The sequence below is a fragment of the Culicoides brevitarsis genome, chromosome 1 (assembly GCF_036172545.1).
Source record: "Culicoides brevitarsis isolate CSIRO-B50_1 chromosome 1, AGI_CSIRO_Cbre_v1, whole genome shotgun sequence".
Lineage (NCBI taxonomy): Eukaryota > Metazoa > Arthropoda > Insecta > Diptera > Ceratopogonidae > Culicoides > Culicoides brevitarsis.
In genome coordinates, this window is record NC_087085.1 from 46238381 (window position 1) to 46265373 (window position 26993).

At 31.3% G+C, this 26993-nt stretch overlaps 3 protein-coding genes across 4 annotated transcripts; 2 read left to right on the forward strand and 1 right to left on the reverse strand.

The window, feature by feature from the left end:
• Positions 1 to 11076, forward strand: LOC134837942 (fatty acid synthase-like). Its single transcript, XM_063853339.1, has 9 exons — positions 1 to 153; positions 2179 to 2287; positions 2355 to 2763; positions 2820 to 4637; positions 4699 to 5119; positions 5182 to 6456; positions 6515 to 7761; positions 7825 to 9584; positions 11051 to 11076. The coding sequence occupies exons 1-9, from the start codon at positions 1 to 3 to the stop codon at positions 11074 to 11076; spliced, it is 7218 nt and encodes a 2405-aa protein (XP_063709409.1).
• Positions 11077 to 12779: 1703 nt separating this feature from the next.
• On the forward strand, positions 12780 to 13507 carry LOC134827394 (lipopolysaccharide-induced tumor necrosis factor-alpha factor homolog). Its single transcript, XM_063840009.1, has 2 exons — positions 12780 to 13253; positions 13313 to 13507. Exons 1-2 carry the CDS (start codon positions 12871 to 12873, stop codon positions 13416 to 13418), a joined length of 489 nt encoding a protein of 162 aa, XP_063696079.1. The 5' UTR covers positions 12780 to 12870; the 3' UTR covers positions 13419 to 13507.
• Positions 13508 to 14981: 1474 nt separating this feature from the next.
• LOC134827395 (lipopolysaccharide-induced tumor necrosis factor-alpha factor homolog) lies at positions 14982 to 15746 on the reverse strand. Of its 2 annotated transcripts, XM_063840011.1 has the most exons (4): positions 15613 to 15746; positions 15404 to 15542; positions 15201 to 15339; positions 14982 to 15144 (listed from the first exon to the last, which is right to left on the reverse strand). In XM_063840011.1, exons 2-4 carry the CDS (start codon positions 15522 to 15524, stop codon positions 15045 to 15047), a joined length of 360 nt encoding a protein of 119 aa, XP_063696081.1. In that variant the 5' UTR covers positions 15525 to 15542; positions 15613 to 15746; the 3' UTR covers positions 14982 to 15044. The 2 variants fall into 2 exon arrangements, with proteins under 2 accessions (XP_063696081.1, XP_063696080.1); XM_063840010.1 differs by having other exon boundaries at positions 15404 to 15691.
• Positions 15747 to 26993: the final 11247 nt, after the last annotated feature.

Below are 26993 nucleotides of genomic sequence, written 5' to 3' on the forward strand. Positions count from 1 at the left end.
ATGGCAACTTTTAACGAGGAGGATCATAAAAAACGTTCATATTCAAGAATTCATCCAATCTCTGATGATGACGAAATTGTCATTACAGGAATGTCGGGAAGATTTCCGAATTCCGATAATGTTGCTGAGTTTAGCAATAACCTTTATAACAAGGTAATAAAAAATATAAATAAATTGAGAACTTGCTATTTATTTTTTCTCTTATGTATGTTGTGAATTAGGCTGTTCCAAATGAAACTTTTTTCACACAAAATGCCAAATTTAAAAAAATTTTGATTGTTTTGAGTTGATATTTCGGTATTAATAAAAAGTAAATTAAAAACATTTTAATTAAAATTGGAAAAAATAGAGAAAGTAGTCGTCTAAAGAACGACAAACTATACCGCATTTCGATGTCAAAGAAAATTTTTTTTTCAGTTTCAATTTTTTAGCAATTTTAAGTTATAAAATGATTAAAAATGATAAATTAGAGCCCTCTGACAAATTTTTATCCATTTGGAGCAAGATTTGACAAAATTTGCTTTGACACAGTTTTTGACACAGTTTTTGACATAGTTTTTGTCTTGATTTAGTTTTTAAAATAAAACTATGTCAAAGGAAAAATTTTTTTCAGTTTGAATTTTTTGGCAGTTTTGAGTTATAAAATGATTAAAAATGATAAATTAGAGTCCTCTGACAAATTTTTATCCATTTGGAACAAGATTTGACAAAAATTGCTTTGACACAGTTTTTGACACAGTTTTTTTGCTCTTGATTTAGTTTTTAAAACAAAACTGTGTCAAAGAAAAAAATTTTTTTCAGTTTCAATTTTTTAGCAGTTTTCAGTTATAAAATGATTAAAAATGATAAATTAGAGCCCTCTGACAAATTTTTATCCATGATAGATTAAAAATGATAAATTAGAAAACTCTGAAAAATTTTTTTCAAGATTTGATAAAAATTCAATTTTTTTGCAGTTTTTAGTTTTTAAAACAAAACTATGTTTTTTTTCATTTTCAATTCTTTGGCAGTTTTAAGTTATAAAATGATTAAAAATGATAAATTAGAGCCCTTTGATAAATTTTTATCCATTTGGAATAAGATTTGACAAAAATTGCTTTGACACAGTTTTTGACACAGTTTTTTTGCTCTTGATTTAGTTTTTAAAACAAAACTATGTCAAATAAAAAATTTTTTTTCATTTTCAATTTTTTGGCAGTTTTGAGTTATAAAATGATTAAAAATGATAAATTAGAGCCCCTCTGACAAATTTTTATCCATTAGGAGCAAGATTTGACAAAATTTGCTTTGACACAGTTTTTGACACAGTTTTTGACATAGTTTTTGTCTTGATTTAGTTTTTAAAATAAAACTATGTTTTTTTTCAGTTTCAATTTTTTGGCAGTTTTGAGTTATAAGACGATTAAAAATGATAAATTAGAGCCCTCTGACAAATTTTTATCCATTTGGAGCAAGATTTGACAAAAATTGCTTTGACACAGTTTTTGATTTAGTTTTGCTCTTGATTTAGTTTTCAAAACAAAACTATGTCAAAGAAAAAATTTTTTTTTTCATTTTCAATTTTTTGGCAGTTTTGAGTTATAAAATGATTAAAAATGATAAATTAGAGCCCTCTGACAAATTTTTATCCATTTGGAGCAAGATTTGACAAAATTGCTTTGACACAGTTTTTGACACAGTTTTTGAGTTTTTTAGTTTTTAAAATAAAACTATGTAAAAGGAAATTTTTTTTTCTTTCAATTTTTTGGCAGTTTTGAAAACAAAACCATTTGTTTGTCAAAAATGGGACACAGTTTTTGATTTTTTTGCTCTTCAATTTTTTTTCAATTTCATTTTTTAGGCCCAGAGACCCTTAGGGTACTCAAATAACTAAGAATTACTTACAAAAATTTTGGGGCACACCGGAACACACACACACACACGACAAGTCGTTTTTAATACCGCATTTTTTCTTCGAAATGCGGTAAAAAATGAATATCATAAAAAATAATGGTCAATTTTTTTTTTCTATAAATTTATTTTTTTATGAAAATCATTTTTTTTTTTAAAGAAAAACTTCATGTCAAAATTCGATTTTTAATACAAAAATTGAAAATTTTCATGATTCATTTTTCTTGAAAAATTATGACGGTCATTTTTGATAAAAGTTTTAACTTTTTTTTTTTTTTTTTTGAATAGGTTGACATGGTTGATGATGCTGAAATCCGATGGAGGCATACGAATCCAGAAATTCCAAAGAGAATGGGAAATATTGGTCGTCTTGAAAAATTCGATTCAGCATTTTTTGGTAAGTAAAAAAAATCATTTTTTTAATTATATTAATTTTTTAAATTATTTTTTCGTAAATTTTACAGGAGTTCATTTTAGACAAGCTCATAGTATGGATCCACAATGTCGTTTATTATTGGAGCACGCATACGAAAGTGTGTTAGATGCGGGAATTAATCCGAAGTCTCTTCGCGGGACACGAACGGGAGTTTTTATTGGTGCTTGTTTTGCGGAATCTGAGAAAACTTGGTTTTATGAAAAAGTTCCTGCTGGAGGTATTGGTTTAACGGGATGCGCAAGAACTATGTTAGCAAATCGTATTTCATATACAATGGGTTTAACGGGTCCTTCATTTTTGATGGATACTGCTTGCAGTTCAAGTATGTATGCTCTGGATTTGGCTTTTAATGCATTACGAAACGGTGAATGTGACGCTGCTTTGGTTGGCGGCGTAAATTTATTATTACATCCTCATGTGACATTACAATTTGCAAGGTAATTTTTTTTTATTAAAAATTTAATTTTTTTTTAACAAATTTTTATTCAATTAGATTGGGTGTTCTTTCGGAAGATGGATATTGTCGTCCTTTCGATGAAAACGCGAATGGATATACGAGATCAGAAGCTGTTTGTGTACTTTTTTTGCAAAGAGCACGTGATGCGAAACGTGTTTACGGCACTTTGGTATACTCAAAAGCTAATTGCGATGGATTCAAAGAAGAAGGTATCACATATCCATCAGGAAAAATTCAACGTCAACTTTTGACAGAATTTTATAAAGAAATTGATATTGATCCTCGTACAATCGATTATGTCGAAGCGCATGCAACGGGAACTGTTGTTGGAGATCCTGAAGAGTGTTATGCAATCGATCAAGTTTTTTGTCAAGGGCGTGAGAAGCCTCTTTCTATTGGTTCTGTAAAATCCAATATTGGACACAGTGAATCAACATCAGGTTGTTGTTCTGTCGCAAAAGCTTTGCTTGCATTTCATAAAAGTTTGATCCCGCCAAATATCAATTTTGAGAAAGTTCGATCGACAATTCCTGCGTTAACTGAAGGCCGTTTGAGTGTCATAACTGAACCGACGCCATTGGAAGGTCCTTTGATAGCAATTAATTCATTCGGTTTTGGAGGAGCTAATGCACATGCATTGTTGCGAGGAAATATGAAGCACAAAGTAAATCATGGAATACCTGAAGATACGTTACCTCGTCTTCTTGTTTGGTCTGGAAGAACAGAACTCGCATGTAATACTATAATTGATGATGTTTGCAAACGCCCATTAGATGCTGAATACATCGCATTATTGAATAACATCCAAAGCGATACGATTCCTGCTAATTTGTTCCGTTCTTATGGTGTTTACGTAAATGACAATGGGAAAAATGCACTTTGTGTAGCAAGAGAAGTTCAACATCATACAGGTCTTAAACGCCCGATTGTTTTTGTCTTCTCCGGAATGGGATCTCAATGGATCGGGATGGGAACATCACTCATGCAAATACCTATTTTCCGTGATGCAATTTACGAATGTCATGAAACATTGAAACCTCATGGATTAGATTTGCTCAATATTATTACCTCAAACGATCCTCAAACGTTTGACAATATTTTACACTCATTTGTGGGAATTGCTGCAATTCAAATCGGGCTTGTTGATATCTTAAACGCTTTAAATATCGTTCCTGATTATATCATTGGTCATAGCGTTGGCGAATTGGGATGCGCTTACTCCGATGGATGTCTTTCACGTGCTGAAATGATACTTTGTGCGTATTCCAGAGGTATGGCGAGTTTAGAAACGGAAGTTGTATTTGGATCAATGGCTGCTGTAGGGTTAGGATATAAAAAGATACGCTCAATTTTACCAATAGGAGTTGAAGTTGCTTGTCACAATAGTGCAGATTCATGTACTATTTCGGGACCCGCAGAAAATATTTCCAATTTTGTAAAAGAACTCAAATCAAAAGGAGTTTTTGCAAAGGAAGTACCAACGTCAAATATTGCATATCACAGTAAATATATATCGGAAATGGGACCAAAGCTTATGACACGTTTAAAAGAAGTTATTAAGTCTCCAAAGAAACGTTCAGAAAAATGGTTGAGTTCGAGTGTACCAAAAACAAAATGGGATAAGCACGAAAGTCAATATTGCTCGGCTGAATATCAAACTAATAATTTGTTAAGTCCCGTTTTGTTTGAAGAAACAGCTGCTCTTTTGCCTGAGAATGCATTGACTATTGAAATTGCTCCCCATGGTTTGTTACAAGCGATCTTGAAAAAGAGCATGACTTCCGCCGTTCATGTAAATCTAACGCAAAGAGACAACAAAGACAATATCAATGTTTTGTTCACAGGTTTAGGAAAGTAAGTACTTGTTATTTTTTCATTCAGCTATTTAAATATTCATGAAAAAAATCGTTTTTAGACTGTATATGAATGGCGTTGATATTCCAATAGAGAAAATGTATCCGCCTGTTGAATATCCTGTATCGGCAAGCACTCCGTTGATTTCCCCTCTTATCAAATGGGATCACAGTGAAGATTGGTTCTTGGCGAAATTCGATACAGTGAAGGATAGTCGAAGCGGAGAGAGAACATGTAAAATCTCCTTGACAGATCACGATTATGAATATGTTACAGGACACGTAATTGATGGAAGAGTGCTATTTCCTGCAACTGCATATCTCTTTTTAGTTTGGGAGACTGTTGCACTCATGCATGGAAAGTTCTATGCTGATGTTCAACTCGAATTTCAAGATGTCAAATTCTTACGTGCTACTGCAATGCAAAAAGATACAGAAGTCGTTTTTATTGTTATGGTTCACAGAGGAACAGGACAATTTGAGGTAAATTTTTTAAAATTTATTTATGTTTGTATGTAACTATTTCTTAATAATTCTGTATATAGATTACGGAAGGAAATAGTCCTGTTGTTACAGGAACAGTAAACATTTTGGAACAAGCTAAATTTACTGAACTTCCCGAAACTCCAACTATTAATCCCAATGACACAATTTTCAATACACGTGATTTTTACAAAGAACTTCGTCTTCGTGGTTATCATTACGATGGCGAATTTAAATCTGTTATTGAAGCACGTACTGATGGTTTATCGGGCAAAGTCAAATGGAATCTCAATTTTGCATCTTTTATGGATTGCATGTTGCAACTCTTGATTGTCGCAAAAGATACAAGACATTTAATTATTCCAACGGGAATTGATCGTATTGTAGTAGATCCCTTGAAACATTTCAACATGGCTAAAGCACTCGGGGATGTAGAAAATACAGTTTTCGATGTGAAAGTTTGCAATGAATTAAAAATTATTCAAAGCGGAGGAATTGAAATTCATGGTCTTCGTGCAAATGCAATTGCTCGTCGAAAACCTCCAGGTATTCCCGTTCTTGAATCGTATGAGTTCATCTCTCATTTACCATCACGAAAACTTGCTGTTGAAGATGCTGCTCGAGTTTTGGTCCAACTTGGTTTCGAAAATGCTTATTCGTTGAAAGTAAAATCTGTTGAAGTTGATGACGACAAAAGAAAACCCATTATTCAATTCTTTAACGATGCATTGGGAGACTTACCATTAGTGTCTTCAGAAGCAATGTACTTGACAAATAACGAATGTGAACTGTCGGGTGTTCATGTTGAAGATGGAAAATTATCCTCTCTCACAAATTGTTCTTTTGTTATTGCATCAAAATGGACCAACAATGCGACATTTGTCGAAACCGCTATTGGATGCATAAAGGATAAGGGTTATTTAATATCTCGTGAAGATCTTTCAACAGATTTTACAAAACTTACCGTTCCTGCATCATGTAGACTTGTTTGTGCAATCCCAACTGATACAGAATTGTTTGTTATGTTCCAATATGTGAAACGAAAGATCTTTGAAACAACATCTGTTATTAAAGTTAGTTCACAAGATATCGAATATAGTTGGATTGATGAAGTTAAAACTACAGTTGCTAATGGAAATGGTCAAGTAATGATCGTTGCAGAAAAAGAATCTTATTCAGGAATTCTTGGATTAGTAAATTGTTTAAGAAGAGAACCTTTTGGGCAAACAGTGACTTGTGTATTTGTTGCTGATCCAGATGCTCCTGCTTTCGATTCTGAACATCCATTATACAAAGCTCAATTGAAATTAGGCCTCGCAATTAATGTTTATCAAAATGTAAGATATATTATTAACTCATAATAACTTTTAATAATGATTTGATTTTGATTTTTAGGGAAAATGGGGTTCTTATCGTCATCTAAAAATTAAACAAGAAACAGAACTAAAGCCTGAATCGAGAGAATGGTTTGTTGATGCACTGACACGCGGTGACTTATCATCATTTAAATGTCTTCAACGAAATCCTTACGATATAAATGAAATGGAAAATTTGCCTCTTAAAATAGTTTACTCATCTCTCAACTTCCGTGATGTGATGTTGGCATCTGGAAAATTATCTGACAATTATTTAAACAAGAAACGAGATTTTAATGATTGTTCACTCGGTTTGGAGTTTTCTGGAGTTACAGAATGCGGCACTCGCATTATGGGAATGATCAAAAGCGGAGCAATGACAAGCAATTTAAGAGCCGATCCTGTTTTAACATGGGAAGTTCCTGCTCATTGGACATTAGAAGAAGCTGCTACAATTCCTGTCGTTTATTCAACCGTTTATCATGCGCTTTTCCAAACAGTTTCCATAAAAAAAGGCAAAAAAATTTTGATTCATTCAGGTACGGGAGGTATTGGATTAGCTGCAATTCGCGTATCACTCGCATACGGTTTGGAAGTTTTCACAACAGTCAGTTCGCAAGAAAAACGTAAATTCTTGTTGAACACTTTCCCTCAATTACAAAATTCTCATATTGGTTATTCGAGAGATACAAGTTTCTATGACATGGTTATGATTCAAACGAATGGAAAAGGAGTTGATTATGTTTTAAATTCATTGGCGGAAGAAAAACTTCGTACTTCTATCAAATGTTTGGGAAATGAAGGACACTTCCTTGAGATTGGAAAGTTTGATATGGCAAACGACAATAAAATTGGTTTGAGTCATTTCTTAAATGAAATATCTTTCCATGCAGTATTGCTCGATAATCTTTTCCAAGGCACAGTAGAGCGTAAAAAAGCACTTGCAGTAAATATTGATCGTGATATACGCAACGGCATCATAGTTCCTTTAAAAACAACAGTTTTTCCAATTAATGAAGTAGAACAAGCATTCCGTTTCTTAGCAACTGGAAAACATATAGGAAAAGTTCTTCTTAAAGTACGAGAAAGTGAATTCGATAAGCAAACTTTACCCATTAACTTCCATCCGAGAATTTATTTCAATCCAAACTTGACATATGTCATTCCCGGAGGATTAGGAGGCTTTGGTCTTGAATTAGCAGATTGGATGATCATCAGAGGATGTCGCAAATTAGTTTTGAGCTCAAGTAGAGGAATATCTCGCCCTTATCAATCTTATAGAATTAAGTAAGTTTCATTATACATATATTGAAAATCAGTTTTTTTTATTTCATATCATGTTTTTTATAGCTTATGGAAATCATACGGAGCAAAAGTAATTGTTAGCACAAGCGATATAACAACACAAAACGGTTGTTTAGAGCTCATTCAAGAAGCAACAAAATTGGGTCCTGTTGGAGGAATTTTCAATCTTGCTGTAAGACTTCGCGATGCCATTTTCGAAAATCAAGATCCTGTCAAATTTGCTGAAAGTATTGCTGTAAAAGCAAATGCTACAAAATATTTGGATGAAATATCAAGACGACTTTGTCCAAAATTGGAATACTTTGTCGTCTTTTCTTCCGTATCTTGTGGACGAGGAAATGCAGGTCAAACAAATTATGGAATGGCAAACTCCATTATGGAACGTATCATTGAAGCGAGATATAAAAAAGGTCTTCCCGGAATCGCTATTCAATGGGGAGCAATTGGAGAAGTTGGTTTAGTTGCGGATATGCATGAAAATTCAAACATTGATATGGAAATTGGCGGAACATTGCAACAAAGAATTTCGTCTTGTTTACAAGAACTTGATACTCTTTTGAGTGCTAACAAGCCTGTTGTTAGTTGCATGGTTGTAGCAGAGAAGAAATTTAAAGGTAGCGGAAAGGGAGGCGTTTTAGAAGCTGTAATGAATATCATGAGCATTCGCGATATAAAATCCGTTAGTTTCGACACAAAATTAAGTGAGCTCGGAATGGATTCATTAATGGCAGTTGAAATTAAACAAACTTTAGAACGAGAATTCGAAATATTTCTCAGTGCAATCGATGTTAGAACGTTAACTTTCTCCAAGTTACAAACACTTGCTGATGAGAAAAATAACGAAAAAGAAGAGGTACATTTGAAATATGCTAAAAGCGATTCGCCTCAAGGCGTTGGAATGTTAATGCGTAATTTTGGCGACGAATCACATTGTGAACAAACGTTACTTCGACTAAATAGTCAAAACAACAGCGAAAACATCGTAAGTGGTTTAGTTCTGATTCCTGGAATAGAAGGAGTTGCGGGAGATATATATCGACAAGTTGCCAATGATCTAACATTACCATCGTTCATTTTACAATCGACAAACAAGGGACATATGACATCTTCAAAGGAAATTGCTGAATCTGTTTTTAATGAAATTTTCCAAACTGTCTTCAAAAACACAGAATTTTATTATTTGGTAGGATATTCTTTCGGAGCAGCTGTCACACTCGAGCTTGCAAGAATGCTTGAAGAACAGGGTTTGAAAGGTCATGTAATATTAATTGATGGCTCTCCTCAATTTTTGAAACAACTTGCTTTGGATCAAATAAAATTAGTTTCCGACAGCAGCGAAGATGAAGACAAGAAATTCCAAAATATAATTCTTATGGCGTCATTAGGAGTCATATTTCCGGGAGAAGAACTTGAATATTGGAATACAATTGAAACAGTTGGTTCAGATTGGAATAAACGACTTGACAAACTTGTTGAAGTTGGCGTCAACCACAATATTTACAGCGGAGATTATACGAGAAAAATGTTGAATGCTTTGATAAATCGTTTCAAAATGGCTGCTGAATTCTCTACTGACGATGCTTTCCAAATCGAGTCAGATATAACTCTTGTTAGACCGACAGAAGTTTCTGTAATGGATATAGATGAAGATTATGGTCTATCTTCTTACACAAAAGGACATGTAAATTTGAAATTCATCGATGGCAATCACTCTACAATGTTAGAAAATCCAAAACTCATTCAAATTATCAACGAGTTTGATCCGTTCCTTCAATCTGAACGTACATTTGTAAGTTACATGAAAGGATAAATTCAACGAAAATAATCTAAAAACTTTAATACTGTCACAAAACTTTGAAATATATTTTACGAATAATGAAAAAAAAAGTTTTATTTCAATATCAACTCAGTCATTTGTCTTTTCTGATACCTCATAAATCATTCAAAACGCAAGTGTCAATTAAAAAGGGTATCTATGTCACTCGTGTGTTAATTTAGTCGATTAAAAGTATTATTAGACTTAACACGATGTTCTACAAACGACCTCAACATTTTTTCCAAAAAATTCATAACATTATCGTGAGGTTATCAATTTTCATAATACGACTTTTAGGATACTCTTGCATTCAACGAAATTCTGAACTAAATATCAAAAATTTAAGAAAAGGCGATATTCAAGGAATTATTGTTTCACTTTTCATAATCGCATCAACTCTTTGTATTACATTTATGGATTTCATAGCTGTTAGTTTAATTTATAAACACAAGATTGATATAGTTTTGACGAATCTTACATCAATTGTAACAGTTTTAAGTACATTAATTGCAAGTATTATTCCTGTTTACAAAAAACATGAATTTCTTTGTGTTTACAAAACAGCAAATGAACTAAAAAAATTGATTTTACCGTTCAAATCAAATATAAAAATGGATAGAAAATTTATATACAAAGTTGCTTTAAGGATTGTCAACGATATATTATACATTTCAGTTTACACTTTGATCATTATTTTTGGCAAAAACAGCACTCATATACATGGATATTATGAACTTTTGGCATTTCGAATTTTATTTTTGTTGCCACAATTCTTCACTCTTATGTTTCCTTTAACAATTCTTTTGATAGCTTTTACATTTGCTGCTCACTTAATAAAAATAATATCCTTGCAAGTAAGGAAAATTGTATCAAATGTTAAACATATTCAAAGCGAAAACGAAAAAAATGTCACAAGCGCACGTTTAATGATGAATTTTTGCAGTTTGAGTGATGATTTGGAATACTTTTCCGAATGCTATATTAAAGTTATGAGATTTGCAAATAACATTATGAAAATGCTCCAAATTTATTTGTTATTTTTTTGTTTGAGTATCTTCTTGATGATTATCACACATGCAACAAGTATATATAGCGGAGTTTTTGGCAGGAACAAGGAAGCAAATTTTATGCAAATGTTACTTTTTATACTGACCTTAAATTTATTGCACTTTCTTGTTTATGGACCACAGAAGATCGTTAAGCGAAGCAGAAAATTACAGGAAATTATAAATTCACTTTTGTTGGAAGAAACAGAACCAAGATTAGATAAAAGTGTAAGACGATAAATTATCTTTACGAATTAATTTTTTCAAAAAATTTTTTTCTCCATTTTTAGATTGATGTCTTTATTTTGCGGATGTTGCACACAAATCCAAAACTTTCAATTTTTGGGTTATTTGAATGCAATGAAACATTTTTATGGATGGTAAAAATTTTCTAATATAATTTGAATCAATATAAAAAACATTATTCCTTTGTAGATACTTTCTGCGACAATCAGTTACGTTATTGTGTATGTTCAAGTTAACCTGAATTAAATTCAATTAACAGTCAATTAATGTTATTGAATTACAGAGAAAGATATTCAGATTACTATCTTTTGATTTCATTTAAATTTTTTGGAGATGTTATTCATGTTAAAATACAAAAATGTTTATTTTTCGTGTTTTAACTTTTGTAAGAATGACATTCACTTACGCGAATCCTCAAAATAATTTACAAAAGCTTCAAAATGTTTTTACCGAATTCATTATTGGAATAGGAATTATTTTGGGCTTTTTTTCATACAAATGGAGTGTAAATCGTGAAAAATATATTTTTCGATCAAAAATAGTTGTTAATATTCAATCCATTTGTATATTTCTCTCTGTGTGCAGTGCAATATATTACATATACATGTTCCAACAAACACTTCTTACTTCTGTTATTAAATTATCTGTACTTGATAAAGTTCTAAATTTGTTGGCAATATCACAATTTTACATGTCTGTTATTTTATCGTGTCTAATTGCGTTTTTTAATCGTTTGAAAATCTTAAAATTGTTTAATCAAATAATTTTGTTGAAACGTATCGTGTTCAAGTTGAGCCATGATCCAACATTGGACTCAAAATTTTTTAAATTCTTTATGTTACGCTTCGCAATGGGCTTGGTTGTTGTTGTTTCTGTCTGCTATCTCATGGAAGAAACATTTTCGGTTTTCATGGAGCAAAATTGGAGTAGTGTTGGATTCCAAATTTTATCAAAAGTAATGTTTTCAATACAATACACTTGGTTTACAGCGCCTGTTACTTCTTTATTATGCGGATCATTGTTTTCGGCACATTTGATACGAATTATGACAATTGAACTAAAAGATGTATTGAAAAATTTATGTTGGTTAAAAAAGGTTAAGCATATGAAAGCAGGACAAAGAATTTTTGAACTTTCACAATTGAGTGATCGAATCGATTACTTGAGTATTTGTCACTTGGAAATCATAAAATTGAATAAACTGATGATCATATTGGCGGAAATTGCTTTACTTGGGATTTCTCTTACCATATTTACGTCGATAATAACAGACACGGGAAATATTTATACGAAAATTGTTTCAAATGATGCAATAATCGACAACAAGATCCGAATTGAAGTTCGGGTAGCAATTGTATATCTTTATTTTGCTTTCAATGAATTGTATTTCATGAGTGTTGGTCCGCAAAAGTTATTGGAACGAATGTTGAAATTTCAACGACTTGTCGGAAAAATCGCATTTGTATATGAAAATAGTGATTGTCATGTCAACAAAAGCGTAAGTTTCATTTTTGGTTTAATTTTTTCATAACTTAATATATTTTTTTATTTTTAGATTGAAAGACTTTCTTTGCAATTGATGCATTTGAGTCCTAAAATGTTCATATATAACTCCTTCGAGATCAATAGAAAATTAGCTTTTTTGGTAAATATAATTTTTTTTTACCAAATGTCTTAACAATATGTAAATAATTTCAGATGATTCTAAAAACTACAGATTATATTGTTATTTATTTCCAAAATAACATGAAAAATAATCGATAAAAGTTTCATATTAATTACTCAAACCAAAACTCACACATTATCGCATTATCAATGACGTGTGAAATACAATGATAAGATATAATGTACACAAAAACTTGTTGTTGAGATACGGCAACTGTTCAGTTTTATACGAGCAATTACGAAATACAGACATTTGTATAAAAACTTGAATATTGAAAGTGTATTTTGTGACTCAGCACTTGACTTATTATTGATAAAATGACAAAGGAAATCAATGTTACAGTAGATCCCCGTCCCTTGGATGCTTCAGGAAATCCACAAGACTTTACGCACAATCCTCCGCCATATTCTACAATTGGAGCACAACCGTATCCGCATCCGCAGCAAGGATATCCGCAACCTTCTTCAAATCCATATCCAAATATGGGATGGAATCCGCCGCCAACACAACAGCCAATGCCTCAAGCTGGTCAAGTAATCATTACGTCGCCGATTGTAGTTCAACCCGTCAGAGTTATGCCAACGGGAGCATCTCCTTTTGTCACTGTTTGTCCAAATTGTCAACAACAAATTACAACGAGAACGGATTCAGAAACGTCTATAGCACAACATTTATGGGCAATGGGTTTATGTATCATCGGGTAAGATTTTTTTAATTTTATACTTTATTTTACATTAAAATGTTTTTCTTTTTCAATAGATGTTGGCCTTGTTGTTTAATCCCTTACTGCATGAAAGACTGTCAAAATACGACACATTATTGTTCGAACTGTGGACAATTCATTGGCAGACACGGAACTTGTTAATTATCATTAAATATTCCAAAGACTTATTACTTGCATGAATTATCTTTTTTTCATAAAAGGCGTTTTAATAAAGAAATATTCTTCACGTACATTTTGTTTGAGTTTTATCTTATCAGATCAGATAAAGAGTGCAAATAACAATGCTTCAAGTATTGAATTAGATTTTTTTCTGTTGGTACGATTTTACAGTTTTAGTATTTTAAAGCATGATGCAACCAAAAGCAGTAATAAGACCTACAAGCGTTGTAGAAATTCCAATTTCAAATATTCCATCAGAACGGGAGATCTTCATTCAAGAAAGTGTTTGTATTCAAAGTATTCTTCCTCGTGCTCAGACAGTTGAACAAATACAAATTTCAAACACACGTACAGAAAATGAAGACAAACAAATACAAACAAAAGTTATTCGTACGAATAATTTTCAAGAATTTCCAATACAAAATCAACCTCTGAGTGTTTCTTCATTGACGTCAACAACGATCTCAATAAGTTCACAAAAACCATCAGGTTTGTTCAAATTTTTTATCTAATTTTCGTTCAATTAATTAGCGTTTTCCAGATGATCAGATACAAAAAAAGTCACTTCAGCAAATCCTCAGACACAAATCGACTTCTGTTAAATGCCCGCAATGTTATCAACAAGTCATGACAAAAGTTGAATATGAGCCGAATATGACGACACACTGTTTAGCCTTTCTTTTGTGTATTTTTCTCTGTTGGTGCTGTTGTTTCATTCCATATTGCGTCAAAGGATCAAGAAATGCTCATCATTCGTGTCCTGTTTGTGGAGTATTTTTAGGATTACATGAAGCAACGTTATGTTAACATATATGTACTTATTATAAATTTTTTTATGAATCATTCATACTAATTAAACTATTTCGCAAGGCAATGATTCATACACAAATAATCTTATCAAACATCAAGAGATAACGCAGTAATTATAACAAACAAAAATATTAAATCACACTCGTTCTCGATTCGTAGAAGTAAACTCTCGACAATAATTTTTCAAAAAAATGCAATTTGTAAAAGGCATTGCTTTAGCTCCAATTGCTCCGATCGCTACTTTATCGTATGTTAATACTAATAGTTGTGATCAAAGTACGCAAAGAGAAACTATAGTTCCTTCCGCGCCGCCTTTGTTTGAACAAACCATCAATAGAAATCAACAAGTTCCTCAATATGCGGGACAATTCGTTATCACACAAGCACCTACATCGATAAATATACCGCCAAGCAAGTTTTTATCAAATATATTTTACTCAAGTATTGATTTTTTTTCTTATCCGAAGTTGTCACAAACAGCATTGCACCGTTAAGCGATCAACCAAGTTTAACAAAATGCTTGAAATGCAATTCACAGATAGTTACAACGGTCGAATATTACAACAGCAATATGACACACTTGATCGCAGGACTTCTTTGTTTGACAGCAGGATGTTTTTGTTGTTGTTTTTTGCCATATTGCATAAAAGGAACCAAAGACGTTCGACATTATTGCCCGCAATGCAAAACATTAATTGGATCGTATCAGCGAAAAATGTGTTAAAAAACTTAAAATTTCTATCACACAATAAATTCAAATTTATTCAAAATCCAAAATGACGTCATCTTTCATTTTTTTCAATTCTTATAAGCACCCAAATAGGCATCACAATAGGGACAATAGTGATTGACATCTTTGCAAGAATCCATTGTGTAAGGCAACCATACGCAAGGCCAGCTAAAAAATAAACTTTTAAATGAGCTTTTTGGAAAGCTTTGTTATCGACAACTTACAAGATAAGACAACACAACAACGCAAAAAGATGAGTTTTCGTCGCATTTTCATGTTTGATATTTGTCGTTATTTGCTGATGGCACGACGGACATTTAACGTTGGAAGGTTTCGGACCCAAAGGAATCGAAGTAACAACAGCTAAAATATAATTTGACAAAATTTGATTTAAATGTAGAATTGAAACAAAGTTAATTTTACTTACTTTGAACGACAGCTGTTGTTTGTGGGTTTGTTTGCTCATAACTTGGGGGATTCATTGGAGGAACGCTTGGATACATATTTTGTTGTTGTTGCTGTTCAGGATGCGGATATTTTGAATCCATAATTACTTGATAATTACCCTTTCAAAGTAAAAATATGTTCTGAAGAAATAAATATTTTGCGCAAACAGAATAATTTGTCAATACAAACGTTATCGCTCGAGTAAAAATGAGTAATTAATGTACAAAGCACTATTAAAAAATGTGTTTGAAACAGTTGAAAGCTGAATTTGAACTGACAAATAAAATTCTTTCTGTATCAAACTACATATATATGAAGACAGTATACATTCACTTTACACAAGGGAAGTACTCTTACTGCTTCTATAAAATATAATTTTACTCTAATCGACTTTTAAAGATGTCATTAGCAGCTTAATGATAGAAATGACTTTTTGTAACATCTACGTTTTATAAGAACGTTGTATAGCAAATTTATCATATTTGACAAATATCAAAAAAAAACTTATTTGATCAAAATTTCAGAAAAATATAAAACAATTAATTTCTGTAAGAGCCCAAATACGCATTACAAGAGGAACAGTAATGATTGACATCCTTGCAAGACCCTATTGCATAAGGTATCCAGAAACATGGAAAACTAAAACAAAAAATTAAGAATTTTTCAGTTTTGTTATCAAAAACTTACATGATAAGACAGCACAACAACGCAAAAAGATGAGTCTTGGTTGTATTTTCATGTTTTATATATGACGTCATTTGCTGTTGACAAGATGAACATTTAACATTTATGGGTTTAGGACCCAAAGGAGGCGTAATAGAAATAGCTGAAATTGAGATTAAGATAATTGATAAAAAAACCTCAAAAATATATTTTGACTTACTTTGAACGGGCATTGTTTGCTGTTGCTCTGATGTGAGTATACTGACTTGAAATTCATATCAAACCTTTTTAGTTAATTTCATTTTTGCATGATAATGTAATTGATACATTTTTTTATAAAATGTTTTTTTTCTGAATTGCGCATAATTTCTTTATATTGCATTGACTATAATTTTGAAAAAATTAAATTACATTTTTTTACATTAAAAATCATTAACACTTTAGTTGTAATATATTTATAAATTTTACAAGCAAAAATTTTTCAGATAACAAAACTTCGAGATCGATTTCATGAATTGAATTTAACGAACTCTCGAAAGGAATTCATTTAGTATATTCGTTAACTACTTGGTAAGGTAACTTTTTTTTATTCTAAATAGAGTTCTATTAATCAACATGTGTATTTTCAGGTAACTTCATGCGCAGCAGAGTTTTATATAATCATCGTGCATTTCAAATTAAGCTAAAAATAAATCAACTAATGGAGTTTAGTCTCAATTACTTGATTAGTATTAATTCGATGAAAGCGGAACTACATTTAGTTACTTTTGAATTGTCATCAAAGCATGTTCGTCATAACTCCCCTAAAGTTTATCCTTTACGAGGGTCTTCTTTTCGGCCACACAACGTTCTTTTATTGTAATGCAAGAAAAGGATTTTTCACTCATAGATACATCAAATATTGGTGCTATTTGTTATGCTTTGCAAGTGTAATTCAAAATTTAAACTTAAGTTTAACGATGACAATCAATTATTTGGGAGGATATGAGAACGACTTGTTGCTTATTTTTCTAAATGTTACACAAGATGGATTCTTTCAACTGCAGACGTTAGTTATAAGTGTGCTGATAATCTTTTATCGCAATCGTGTTGTCAAATGGTTGAATCTCGGCTTTCTTCAGTTCAAAAAATTAACTGAAAACGATAAGAAAAATATAAATAAATTAGTGAGAAATCAAATATTTTTTCGATATTTTTCGCTATTATTAACTCTTTTGCTTTACAAGTCCGTGTATGACAAAACAATTCCAAATTTTCAACTAATTTGCTCATCAATAAGCTTCAATACAAATCTTTTCGTTATCGAGGCTTATCAAATGTTGTATTTTAGTACTGTCAAAGTACTGAAAACAGCTTCAAATGATTTTTTAGAAAACAAAGATTTTCTGCAGATATCCAATTTTTTGATTGAAACAGATAAGGTATTAAAACATGTAGAAAAATTTTTTAGTAAATCAACATTAGTAGTTTTTGGTTTAATTTTTCTTGGAGGTATATGTAATGTAAGTAGAAACTTTTCTAATATATTAAAACATATTAACAAAAATATTTTTTTTATTATTATTTCAGTTTACCGCATTTTTGATTCATCTTCGCCAAGAGGATAAGAAATTCACTTTGTACAAAATAGATGCAAATAAGAGACTTTTAGATTCAATAACATGTATTTTTATGATTTTTATTTTATCCGTTTTCTTATACATGCTTGTATCTGGTCCAAATAACTACATGCGAGAAGTGTGTTAAATATCATTTATTTTTGAAACAAATTTTTGAAATATTTTTTTTAGAAATATCGAATTTCGAAAATAATCCATGAAGAAAATTTTCGTGATGATTTGGCGAAGCAAGTAAGGATTCGAATTTTTGAAAAACAAAGCTTTCTGTAAAATCTTTCTTTAGATTGAGAATTTGTCTTTGCAACTCTTGCATCAAAATGTTCCTCTGAAAGTTTGTGGGCTGTTTCAGAGTGATAATACCACATTTTTTCGAGTAAGTTGTCTAAATTTCATTACAAAGTTTTTAAACTTTTTTTTTTAATTTTTAGCTTGTTTCTGCTATCGTATCATATTGTATCATCGTCGTTCAATTTAGATTAGAACATCCTAAAGAATGAAATTCAATAACTTTCACTTTTTGTATGTGAATTTCACAAATAGTTTTAAAGTGATTAATTTTTTTTATAAAGTTTCAATGCGAAAACCAGTTTTGAAACATCGTTTCCCCAAAGAAAGTTCTTATACTTTCTTGTCTAGACAATTTTAATTGTTACAAAATTTGAATATAAAAGGAAGTGTTATTTGTCTTTGCAATTCATTATCAAATTGTAATTCATACAAAGCATATCCAAGCAAAAAAAAATAATTCAAAATGTTTCGTCAAACTCTATTGTCAGTTACATTAGTTCTTTATGCGATTAACTCATCATCAGGTTTCGCAATCTCGCCGGAATCTGTTGCCTTGCAAACAGCAGCTATTGGATCGCACATTTCGGATATTCGAGATCATGTCGCTGAAGCAACACACAAAGCTGGAGAGACAATTCAAGAAAGAGTTAACGCAGCTGTTGATCGAGTGAATAAAGCATCAGCTACTGCAACAGCTACTCTCAATAAAGCATTCGCTCATGGTCATCATGCTGTAAAAGAAGTCGTTACTCCTATTCAACACGCTGTTCACGGAGCTGTTTCAGCCACACAAAAAGTTGTCGGAAATACTGTTGAAAGAGCTTCAAATGCCATGCATAAGGCTGCAAATGTTGTTTTAACTCCTTTCCGTGTTGCCGGACAACGTGTTTCAGATCATTTTGTGTTGATTTCCAACAAATTATACAAAATCGTTCATCCTGATCTTGAACAAGAAGTCGTTTATGTACCTGTTTCGCCATCAACGTATGTGCATCCGGGAGTCGTTGTTCCAACAAATCATCATGTGCAATACACCGACGCTCTTAACCCATCTTACGCCTACAAGAGCGACGTTCTTGAAGAATATCTTCCATCTGGATCTGAAAATGTTGAAAACATCGTCGTTCCTGAAACATCAAAGAACGTAGATGAAGGTAAGATTGTTGAAAATGGTTTTGAACCTTTAAAGATTCAACTTCCAACATCAACAAACATTAATTCGTGAGTCATATACTTTCATAAATATGATATCTAATGAGTTATTTGTTTCTTTTTTACAGAATTAATCGCCACAGAAGCTTAATTCAACTGACAGATCCTTCCCATGAACCATTAGATAGCAATTTCTCTTATGATGAACAAGAATTTGACACTACACAAGTAATTCGCACAAAAAGAGTCGTTCCGGGAGTTGTCAAACGTGTTCCTGAATCTGAATGAGAAACAAGAATCAAGCATTGTATCTTATACTTTTACTTTTTATTTATTTTTCGTTTTTAAATAAATTATTATGAAACAATTTAAACTTAACAAGTTCGATTTTTGTATAGATTTAAACATTTTCTTGTGAAACAATGTCATTATTTTAGCAGACAATGATTTGAAATTCGATAATCAATTTATTTCTTGTGTTTTATAATACATTTCGTGAAATTTGAGTTGTTTTTGTCAAAGTTGATTGATTATTGTGCGTAAATTTGTTTTTGTCTCATGAAAAATGTATCATCTTCATTCGATTTTGAAAGGTAAACGTTCTCTAAACATATACATGAGTAAAAGTACAATAATTAAGATTAAAATAACTAATATTACTGCGTAATAATAAATGTAATCAAGAGGAATTTCACAGTCAGTTTCAACTTCATCTCTATGGCATGTCGTTCGTATCTCATAATACGAGCAATAGTCTGTGCAGTTACACGATGCCGAATTATCGATGTCTGATACAATAAAGTCTTTCGTATTCGCAATTAATGTTAAAGGGCGAAGAACTTTTTTGTAAAAAGAGAGTGACAAATTAAGTCCTGCACGAGTCAACAAATATCCTCCTTCAACTTTTCGTCCTTCTTGTAAATAGCAACAGTACAACAACAAATAACGTTCGGGATCTCCGTCAATTATTCGAAATTCCTTCCAACTTGTGACTCCGGAGCAATCAGCATTATCGGCGTACGGATGTAACATAAATTTTCCGGGTGTAATTACATTCGTCGTAAATGTTGCAATACGACATTCGGAATATCCACAGGAAATATCAAATGTGCCTTTGTTGGGGAGAAAACGCGTGCGAAATGTCAAACAAGACAAGTCGTTTTCCGGATAAAATACATTAAAGAACGGATTGATCGGATGTCGTTTTGAACGTAGATGATATTTAATTTCCCATGTTGCTGTATTGAGATCCGTTAAATCAATATCAGGGCGTGCTTGAAGTGATACATCTGGCAAACAAAACTTTGCTGAACGAAATCTGATAAGAAATGATGGCTGTAAATACAGTTGAAAGAAAAATATGATAAAAAGAAATTTTGAAAAATATTTTAACATTTCACTTTTATTCGAAAACTTGAAAATACGTCTGACTGAAAAGCGATTGTTGAGAGAATTGATATGTGTGATAAATTGGAAACACTTGTAATGACCAACACTTTCGTAATTCGTGATAGTAATTGTTTGATCTGAGATAAAATGTGACTTAATTGGTTACAAAATGATAAAAATTGGGTTTTTGTGCACTCAAGTTGATTAATTTTTGGATAGATGAAAAATTTCATGTGAAAAAGAAAATCTATTTTCATTTTTTTTATTTTTTTTTTCATCAAATACACATAAATAGAATAAAATTTGATTTATTGTTTCCTTGACGCTCGCACTCGAATATCAATATTGAATTTTGGTTTATTTTAAAATTATTTGAGATGTTTACAGGAAATTTGTGTCGCTAAGCAAAAATTAAGCTACGCAAACAAATCAAAATATCATGAATAAATTTATTCGATTTTAAAGGGTAACCGCTTTTTGAACATGTACATTACTAACATCACAATTATCGTTAGCAATATTGCCACAATTCCGATAAAGTAATAGAAATAATAATCTATTTCAAATTCACACTCATTGTCGAACTGTTCCGTGTTACACTGCGTTCTAATTTCGTAATACGAACAGTAATCTGTGCAATTACATGAGCCGCTATTCTCGACATCGGAAACAATAAAATCCTTTTTATTCGCAATCAAAGTTAATGGGCGCATGACTTTTTTCAGAAATGCTTGTGACAAATTGAGGCCAGCGCGTGTTAAAAGATAGGCACCCTCGACTTTTGTGTCGTCTTGCAAGTAACATCCGTACAGCAAAAGATAACGATCGGGATCCCCGTCAATGATGCGAAACTCTTTCAAACTTGTTACGCCGGAACAATCACGATTATCGGCAAATGGCAAGAGCAAAAACACTCCCGGAGTAATGACATTCCGTGAAAATGTTGCAATACGACACTCGGAATAACCACAAGATATATCGAAATTTCCTTTATTCGGCAAAAACCTCGAACGAAAAGTCAAACAGGATAAATCGTTCTCCGGATAGAATACGTTGTAGAATGGATTGATGGGATATCGTTTTGAACGCAAATGATATTTGATCTCCCACGTTGCTGTATTGAGATCCGTTACATCAATGTCTGATTTTGCTTCTAACGCCTCGTGTGTCAGGCAGAATTTAGATGAACGAAATCTTATCAGATATGATAGTTTCACGAAGAAAGATGAAATTAGAAATATTAAGAGAAAAAATTTTAACATTTTTTTTTCTCCTGATTTTTGACCAACTTGTAGCTGTTAAACAAAGTAACTGAAAAAAAATCTAATGATTAGCTTGAAAAAGTCAATTATATGATGAGTGTCGAGATAAAGTGCACTTACGTCGATTAATGTTGATCTCATTAATTTAGTTTGAATGGTCACTGATGCTTGAATAGATATATCAGTAATATAACTATAATTAACACTAACATCCCAACAACGATAGTATGGTAATAGAAATTTTCTATTTGAAATTCACAATCTTTCTCTTCTATGTCATTGCGACACTGCGTTCGAATGTCATAATACGCACAAAAGTCTGTGCAATTGCAAGAACTCGAACCTTCCTCATCAGCTGCAATGATATCCTTTTTATTGGCAATAAGTGTCAATGGTCGAATAACTTTTTTATAGAAAGCACTCGAAAAATTCAATCCCGCACGAATCAAAAGATATCCTCCTTCGACTTTTCGCCCTTCTTTGATGTAACAACAGTACAACAATAAATACTTTTCAGGATCTCCGTCGATTATTTTGAATCCTTCCCAATTATAAACATCTGCACAGTCCGCGTCGTCAGCATACGGATGAATCATGAATTTTCCGGGTTTAATAACGTTCGATGCAAATGTTGCGATACGACATTCACTTGAGCCGCACGACAAGTCAATTGTTCCTTTTGTGAGAAGAAATCTCGTACGAACCGTAATGCATGAAAGATCATTTTCAGGATAAAATACGTTGAAAAAAGGATTGACAGGACTTCGTTTTGATGGCAAATGATATTTAATTTCCCACGTTGCCGTATTGAGATCTGACAAATCAATATCGGCTTTTGCTTGCAACGATTCGTACGGTGCACAAAATTTCGCAGAACGAAATCTTATGAGAAGTGATTTTTCGATACACAGATGAAAGAAAAAACTCGTAAGTATAAGTTTTTGAAAGTTACTGAACATTTTTCGTGTGAATCTGATGACAAAATTGAACGAAATGATATATTTCGTTAGATGAGCTTTTTCAATTTTTTGAAACACGGCAATTATAAAGTCATTATTTGATCCAAGAGAAGATATTTGTATCATAACGAGCTTTTTTTATCATAAATCATTCAACTTTGATTGGTTTCTTAACATACAAGTACATTACAATTATAACTATAAGTGTCGTCAATGCTCCAATGATTCCAATGTGAGGATAAAAATGTTCGACTCTTAAAATACATTCTTTTTGTGTCACGCCATGACATTCGGTTCTAATCTCATAATATGCGCAATAATCTGTACAATTGCAAGAAGTAGTTGCAATATCAGACGATATGATTTCCTTCCTATTTGCAATAAGCAATATTGGGTACATTACTTTTTTATAAAATTCCTCTGTGAAATTTAATCCAACACGCGTTAACAAATATCCTCCTTCAATTTTTCGTCCTTCTTGAATGTAACAGCAGTATAATAGAAGAAAGCGTTCGGGATCTCCGTCAATTATATAAAATTTTTGCCAACTTGAAACTTGCGAGCAATCCGAGTTATCAGCGTATGGATGTAACATAAACTTTCCGGGTGTTAATTGATTCATTGCAAACGATGCGATTCGACATTCCGCATAACCACAAGAAATATCGAATAATCCTTTGTTGAGCAAAAATTTCGTGCGAAACGTAAGACAAGAAAGATCATTTTCGGGATAGAAAACATTGAAAAAAGGATTGACAGGACGACGTTTCGACTGCAGATGATACTTTATTTCCCAATTAACAGAACGGAGATCCGATAAGTCGATGTCTGTCTTGGCGCGGAGAGATTCATGTGTTATGCAGAATTTAGACGAACGAAACTTGATTAGATGCGACGAAGGAAAGCAAAAAAACAATAATACAATGAACTTTTTAATGTGTTTCAACATGATGAAAGTTAGGAAAAAACTATTTTAACTATCGACATTAAACAAAATAATTACTGCCTTAATTAGATAAATGAGCTTTCGATGCACTCAAGATGATTAAATTGGTATCTCTGATTCGCGTTCTAAAATCTTTTTTTTTGTACGACAAAGAGGCAAAAATAATTAGTAGTCAGTTGTTTTGTTGTTAATGACAACAATATCAGCTTATTTTGCGATTTCGAGTTAAATTAGTTGTTACATTCAATGAGTTGTTTTCTGTGCAGTTCGAATATTTTTATATATTTTGAGAAAAATTCACCACAGGAAAAATCGCGCAATCTTTTCTCACCATATTTCTCTCAATTTTTCTCAACCGGCATATTATGTATGTTATACAATATCCTCGTCCTCACGTACAAATTAACTGACAACAGAGAGACTGCGTTGCAAAATATAAAGGCATTGCAGACGCCACTCTACACAATTTTTTTCACAGTTTTCAGTTATGTTTCAGCAGTGACAGTGATCAGATCGGGAAAAAATAAGGAAATCCGCAAAAAAATCAACTGTTGCATACTTTTCAAATTGAGACAAATTTTCTCCGTTTGGACTGTTAATGTTATTCGACAAACAAAAATTTTCAACAATTAAAGGAAGTGTTATGAAAAAAAAATTAATTAATTTTGCAACTGAAAGTAGGGCGCAATAACAAATTAATGAACTTACAATTTGAAAATTCACATGAAAAATTAATTAAATGAATGGAAAAACAAATATACAAATCACTAATTGACAATAATTTGAAGTTATTTCTGAAATAAGTAAGAAAAAGATAAATATATCATGTGTGTAAATAAAGGTTCGTAAATTGAATTTGATTTTTGTTCATCAATTTTTTTTTTTTACTTTTTGTAAAATGACGCAAAAAAGTCTAACAAACTAAACGAACAAGAAAATACATATAAGATATTTACGAAATCATTAATAAATGACAAAAGGTTTTTCTTTTGTTGTCAAGAAGTATATAATATGCGTACGTGGGAAATTAAAAGTATCTGTCGTAAGGATGAAAAAAATATATCGAAGCTGTTTGGAAAAATACCCAAAATTAATGCGATTTATATGTAAAGAAATGTCTCAAGATCCTCTCTTTGAATAAATTATAACAAATGTAGAAACGTTTTGCGATGGTTTTTCATGTTTATATTTACTGTGAATGTCGATGCTTGTACCGAAATTCAAAAAAAAAAATAATAAATAAAGCGCACATGATTCTTTATTTATTCCTCACAACAAACATTCGAATGAAACTTCAAAAATGATTTATTTTTATTGAATTGTTTATCATTAGCTGAGATATACATAAATGAATATAATCAAATAACATGTCATGCCAACTTTTGTTGCTGGACGATAAAATTTTTGAAATAAAAGAGAAAATTCACACTTTTCAGATAAAAATGTTGTTTAATGAAAAAAAATCTAACATAAAAAAACTTTTTAAATTAAATTTAAAATTTAAAATATTAAATTTTGTAAATTTTTGGAATTTTTTTTTATGTTATATTATTTTTCATTAAACAACATTCTTATCTGAAAAGTGTAAACTTTTGTTTAAATTTTTTTTTTCAAGTCAATTTTCAACCCATAATAAACCACTAATTTGAGTACACAAAGTGAGAAACAAACCACATGGCTCCGGTCTGATTGTCTGTAACGCGTTTCATTTAATAAATACAGTTTTTAAAAGTTCAAATAATTTTTTTTTGGTTTGCATAATAATTATATTTTAAAATAAGTGCAAATTAGAAAATTTTTTAAACAATTTATAATTTACTACACCAAATAAATAAAACAAAACGATAAATAATGTTTGTGCAAAAAAGTATCGCAAAAGAATATACATTAAACTTAAGTAATAATTACATCAAAGGAAATTTTCAATGAGAAAAGTAACATAATTAATGACACAAATTATTGTTGGTATGAATGTTGCCAACATTGATATCATCCAATGTTACTTTTTGTCAGACAATAAGCCTCCCAATAACAATTCGTTTAGTTCATTGATGATTCTTATGGAAAATTTGCTGTTGTCAGTTTTTATTTTTCCGACTCAATATCAACTCAAAAAAAAACGTACATGATAAACTTGCTCACATTTAAAATATGTATATGTTAAAAAAAGAAATGAATGACGACGCATCGTTGATAAAAAAAAAACGTTTTCATCTTTTTTTTAAGTCTTGCCTTTTGTTTGTGAAGCGATATGTACATATATATTTGGATGCAAAGATGGAGATAATCATATTATTGCCTGCTCATTTCCGCTTGATTGATAGCGGATATATTTTGGATAAACAAATTTACTCTTTCCAGAAAAGCAAGATGCTAAATGTATTTTTAAGAAAGCAAAAAGAATATAAATAGTTGATATTAACCTCTAAACTTATTTATTTTATAAAAGAAAATGCTAAAAATATAGAAAGACAACCATCATGAGTTATTCAATTTAAAATCAATTTATCTATTTTATAGGAGGTTCGTGATTTAAATATGAAAAAAAACTCGAACACGTATAAAAAGTTGTATTGTTTCCTTTTTGTACAAAGAAGATATGATGAAAATAAGAGAAAAGGCGATGTATTTCATATAATTTTTACTTTAAAAAATTCAATAGTAATCTTTATACAAATATTGAATTGGATAAAGTACTTTATATTTAGATGGCTTTGCGGTTTAATGTTATTTATGTTTATGGTTAAAACTTACCTGTTGGTTTCGTCTTTTTGACTGATTGACACTCCCAATGGAAGTTATTGCATATGAAATATTGATAATATGAGTTGACACATTATTAAATGTTATTTATTGTAACCTTTAAATTGAGCACGTTTTCCATCCGTTTCACATCTCTGTAAATTTCGTAATAAAAACATTAAGAGACCGCATATATTACATTCCGTGTCCTTATAAAGGTATGAGAAAATTTTACCTGTCTTTTGGTTTACACATTACTATTTTATAATCGTTACCATCCTTTTCCTCCCAATGACACATTCCTATGTTAATAAATATTGATGATACAATAGAATGTTTTTTGACATTAGAGAGTGCTCATAAATATCTATGTATGAATATGAGTTGCGTCGACAAATCCTAAAGGAGTAAGATAATATTCAAAATTTGAATAAAATGCTTTAAGCGAAATTATTGATAAAGGGAATTTGACTACTTGATTTGCGGATTTTTAAATTTTAAAGGATAAACATTCTTACCATTTTTTTATGGAAAACACAGATATAATTCA

Excerpts from the sequence above, each read along its gene's own strand:
- LOC134827394 (XM_063840009.1), top strand. The coding sequence starts at position 12,871 with ATGACAAAGGAAATCAATGTTACAGTAGATCCCCGTCCCTTGGATGCT. Across the intron at positions 13,254-13,312 it reads ATGGGTTTATGTATCATCGG|ATGTTGGCCTTGTTGTTTAA; the intron begins GTAAGATTTTTT and ends CTTTTTCAATAG.
- LOC134837942 (XM_063853339.1), top strand. The coding sequence starts at position 1 with ATGGCAACTTTTAACGAGGAGGATCATAAAAAACGTTCATATTCAAGA. Across the intron at positions 4,638-4,698 it reads TTGTTCACAGGTTTAGGAAA|ACTGTATATGAATGGCGTTG; the intron begins GTAAGTACTTGT and ends AATCGTTTTTAG. Across the intron at positions 7,762-7,824 it reads TATCAATCTTATAGAATTAA|CTTATGGAAATCATACGGAG; the intron begins GTAAGTTTCATT and ends TGTTTTTTATAG.
- LOC134827395 (XM_063840011.1), bottom strand. The coding sequence starts at position 15,524 with ATGGATTCAAAATATCCGCATCCTGAACAGCAACAACAACAAAATATG. Across the intron at positions 15,340-15,403 it reads AACAACAGCTGTCGTTCAAA|CTGTTGTTACTTCGATTCCT; the intron begins GTAAGTAAAATT and ends ATTATATTTTAG. Across the intron at positions 15,145-15,200 it reads TTGTTGTGTTGTCTTATCTT|CTGGCCTTGCGTATGGTTGC; the intron begins GTAAGTTGTCGA and ends TTTATTTTTTAG.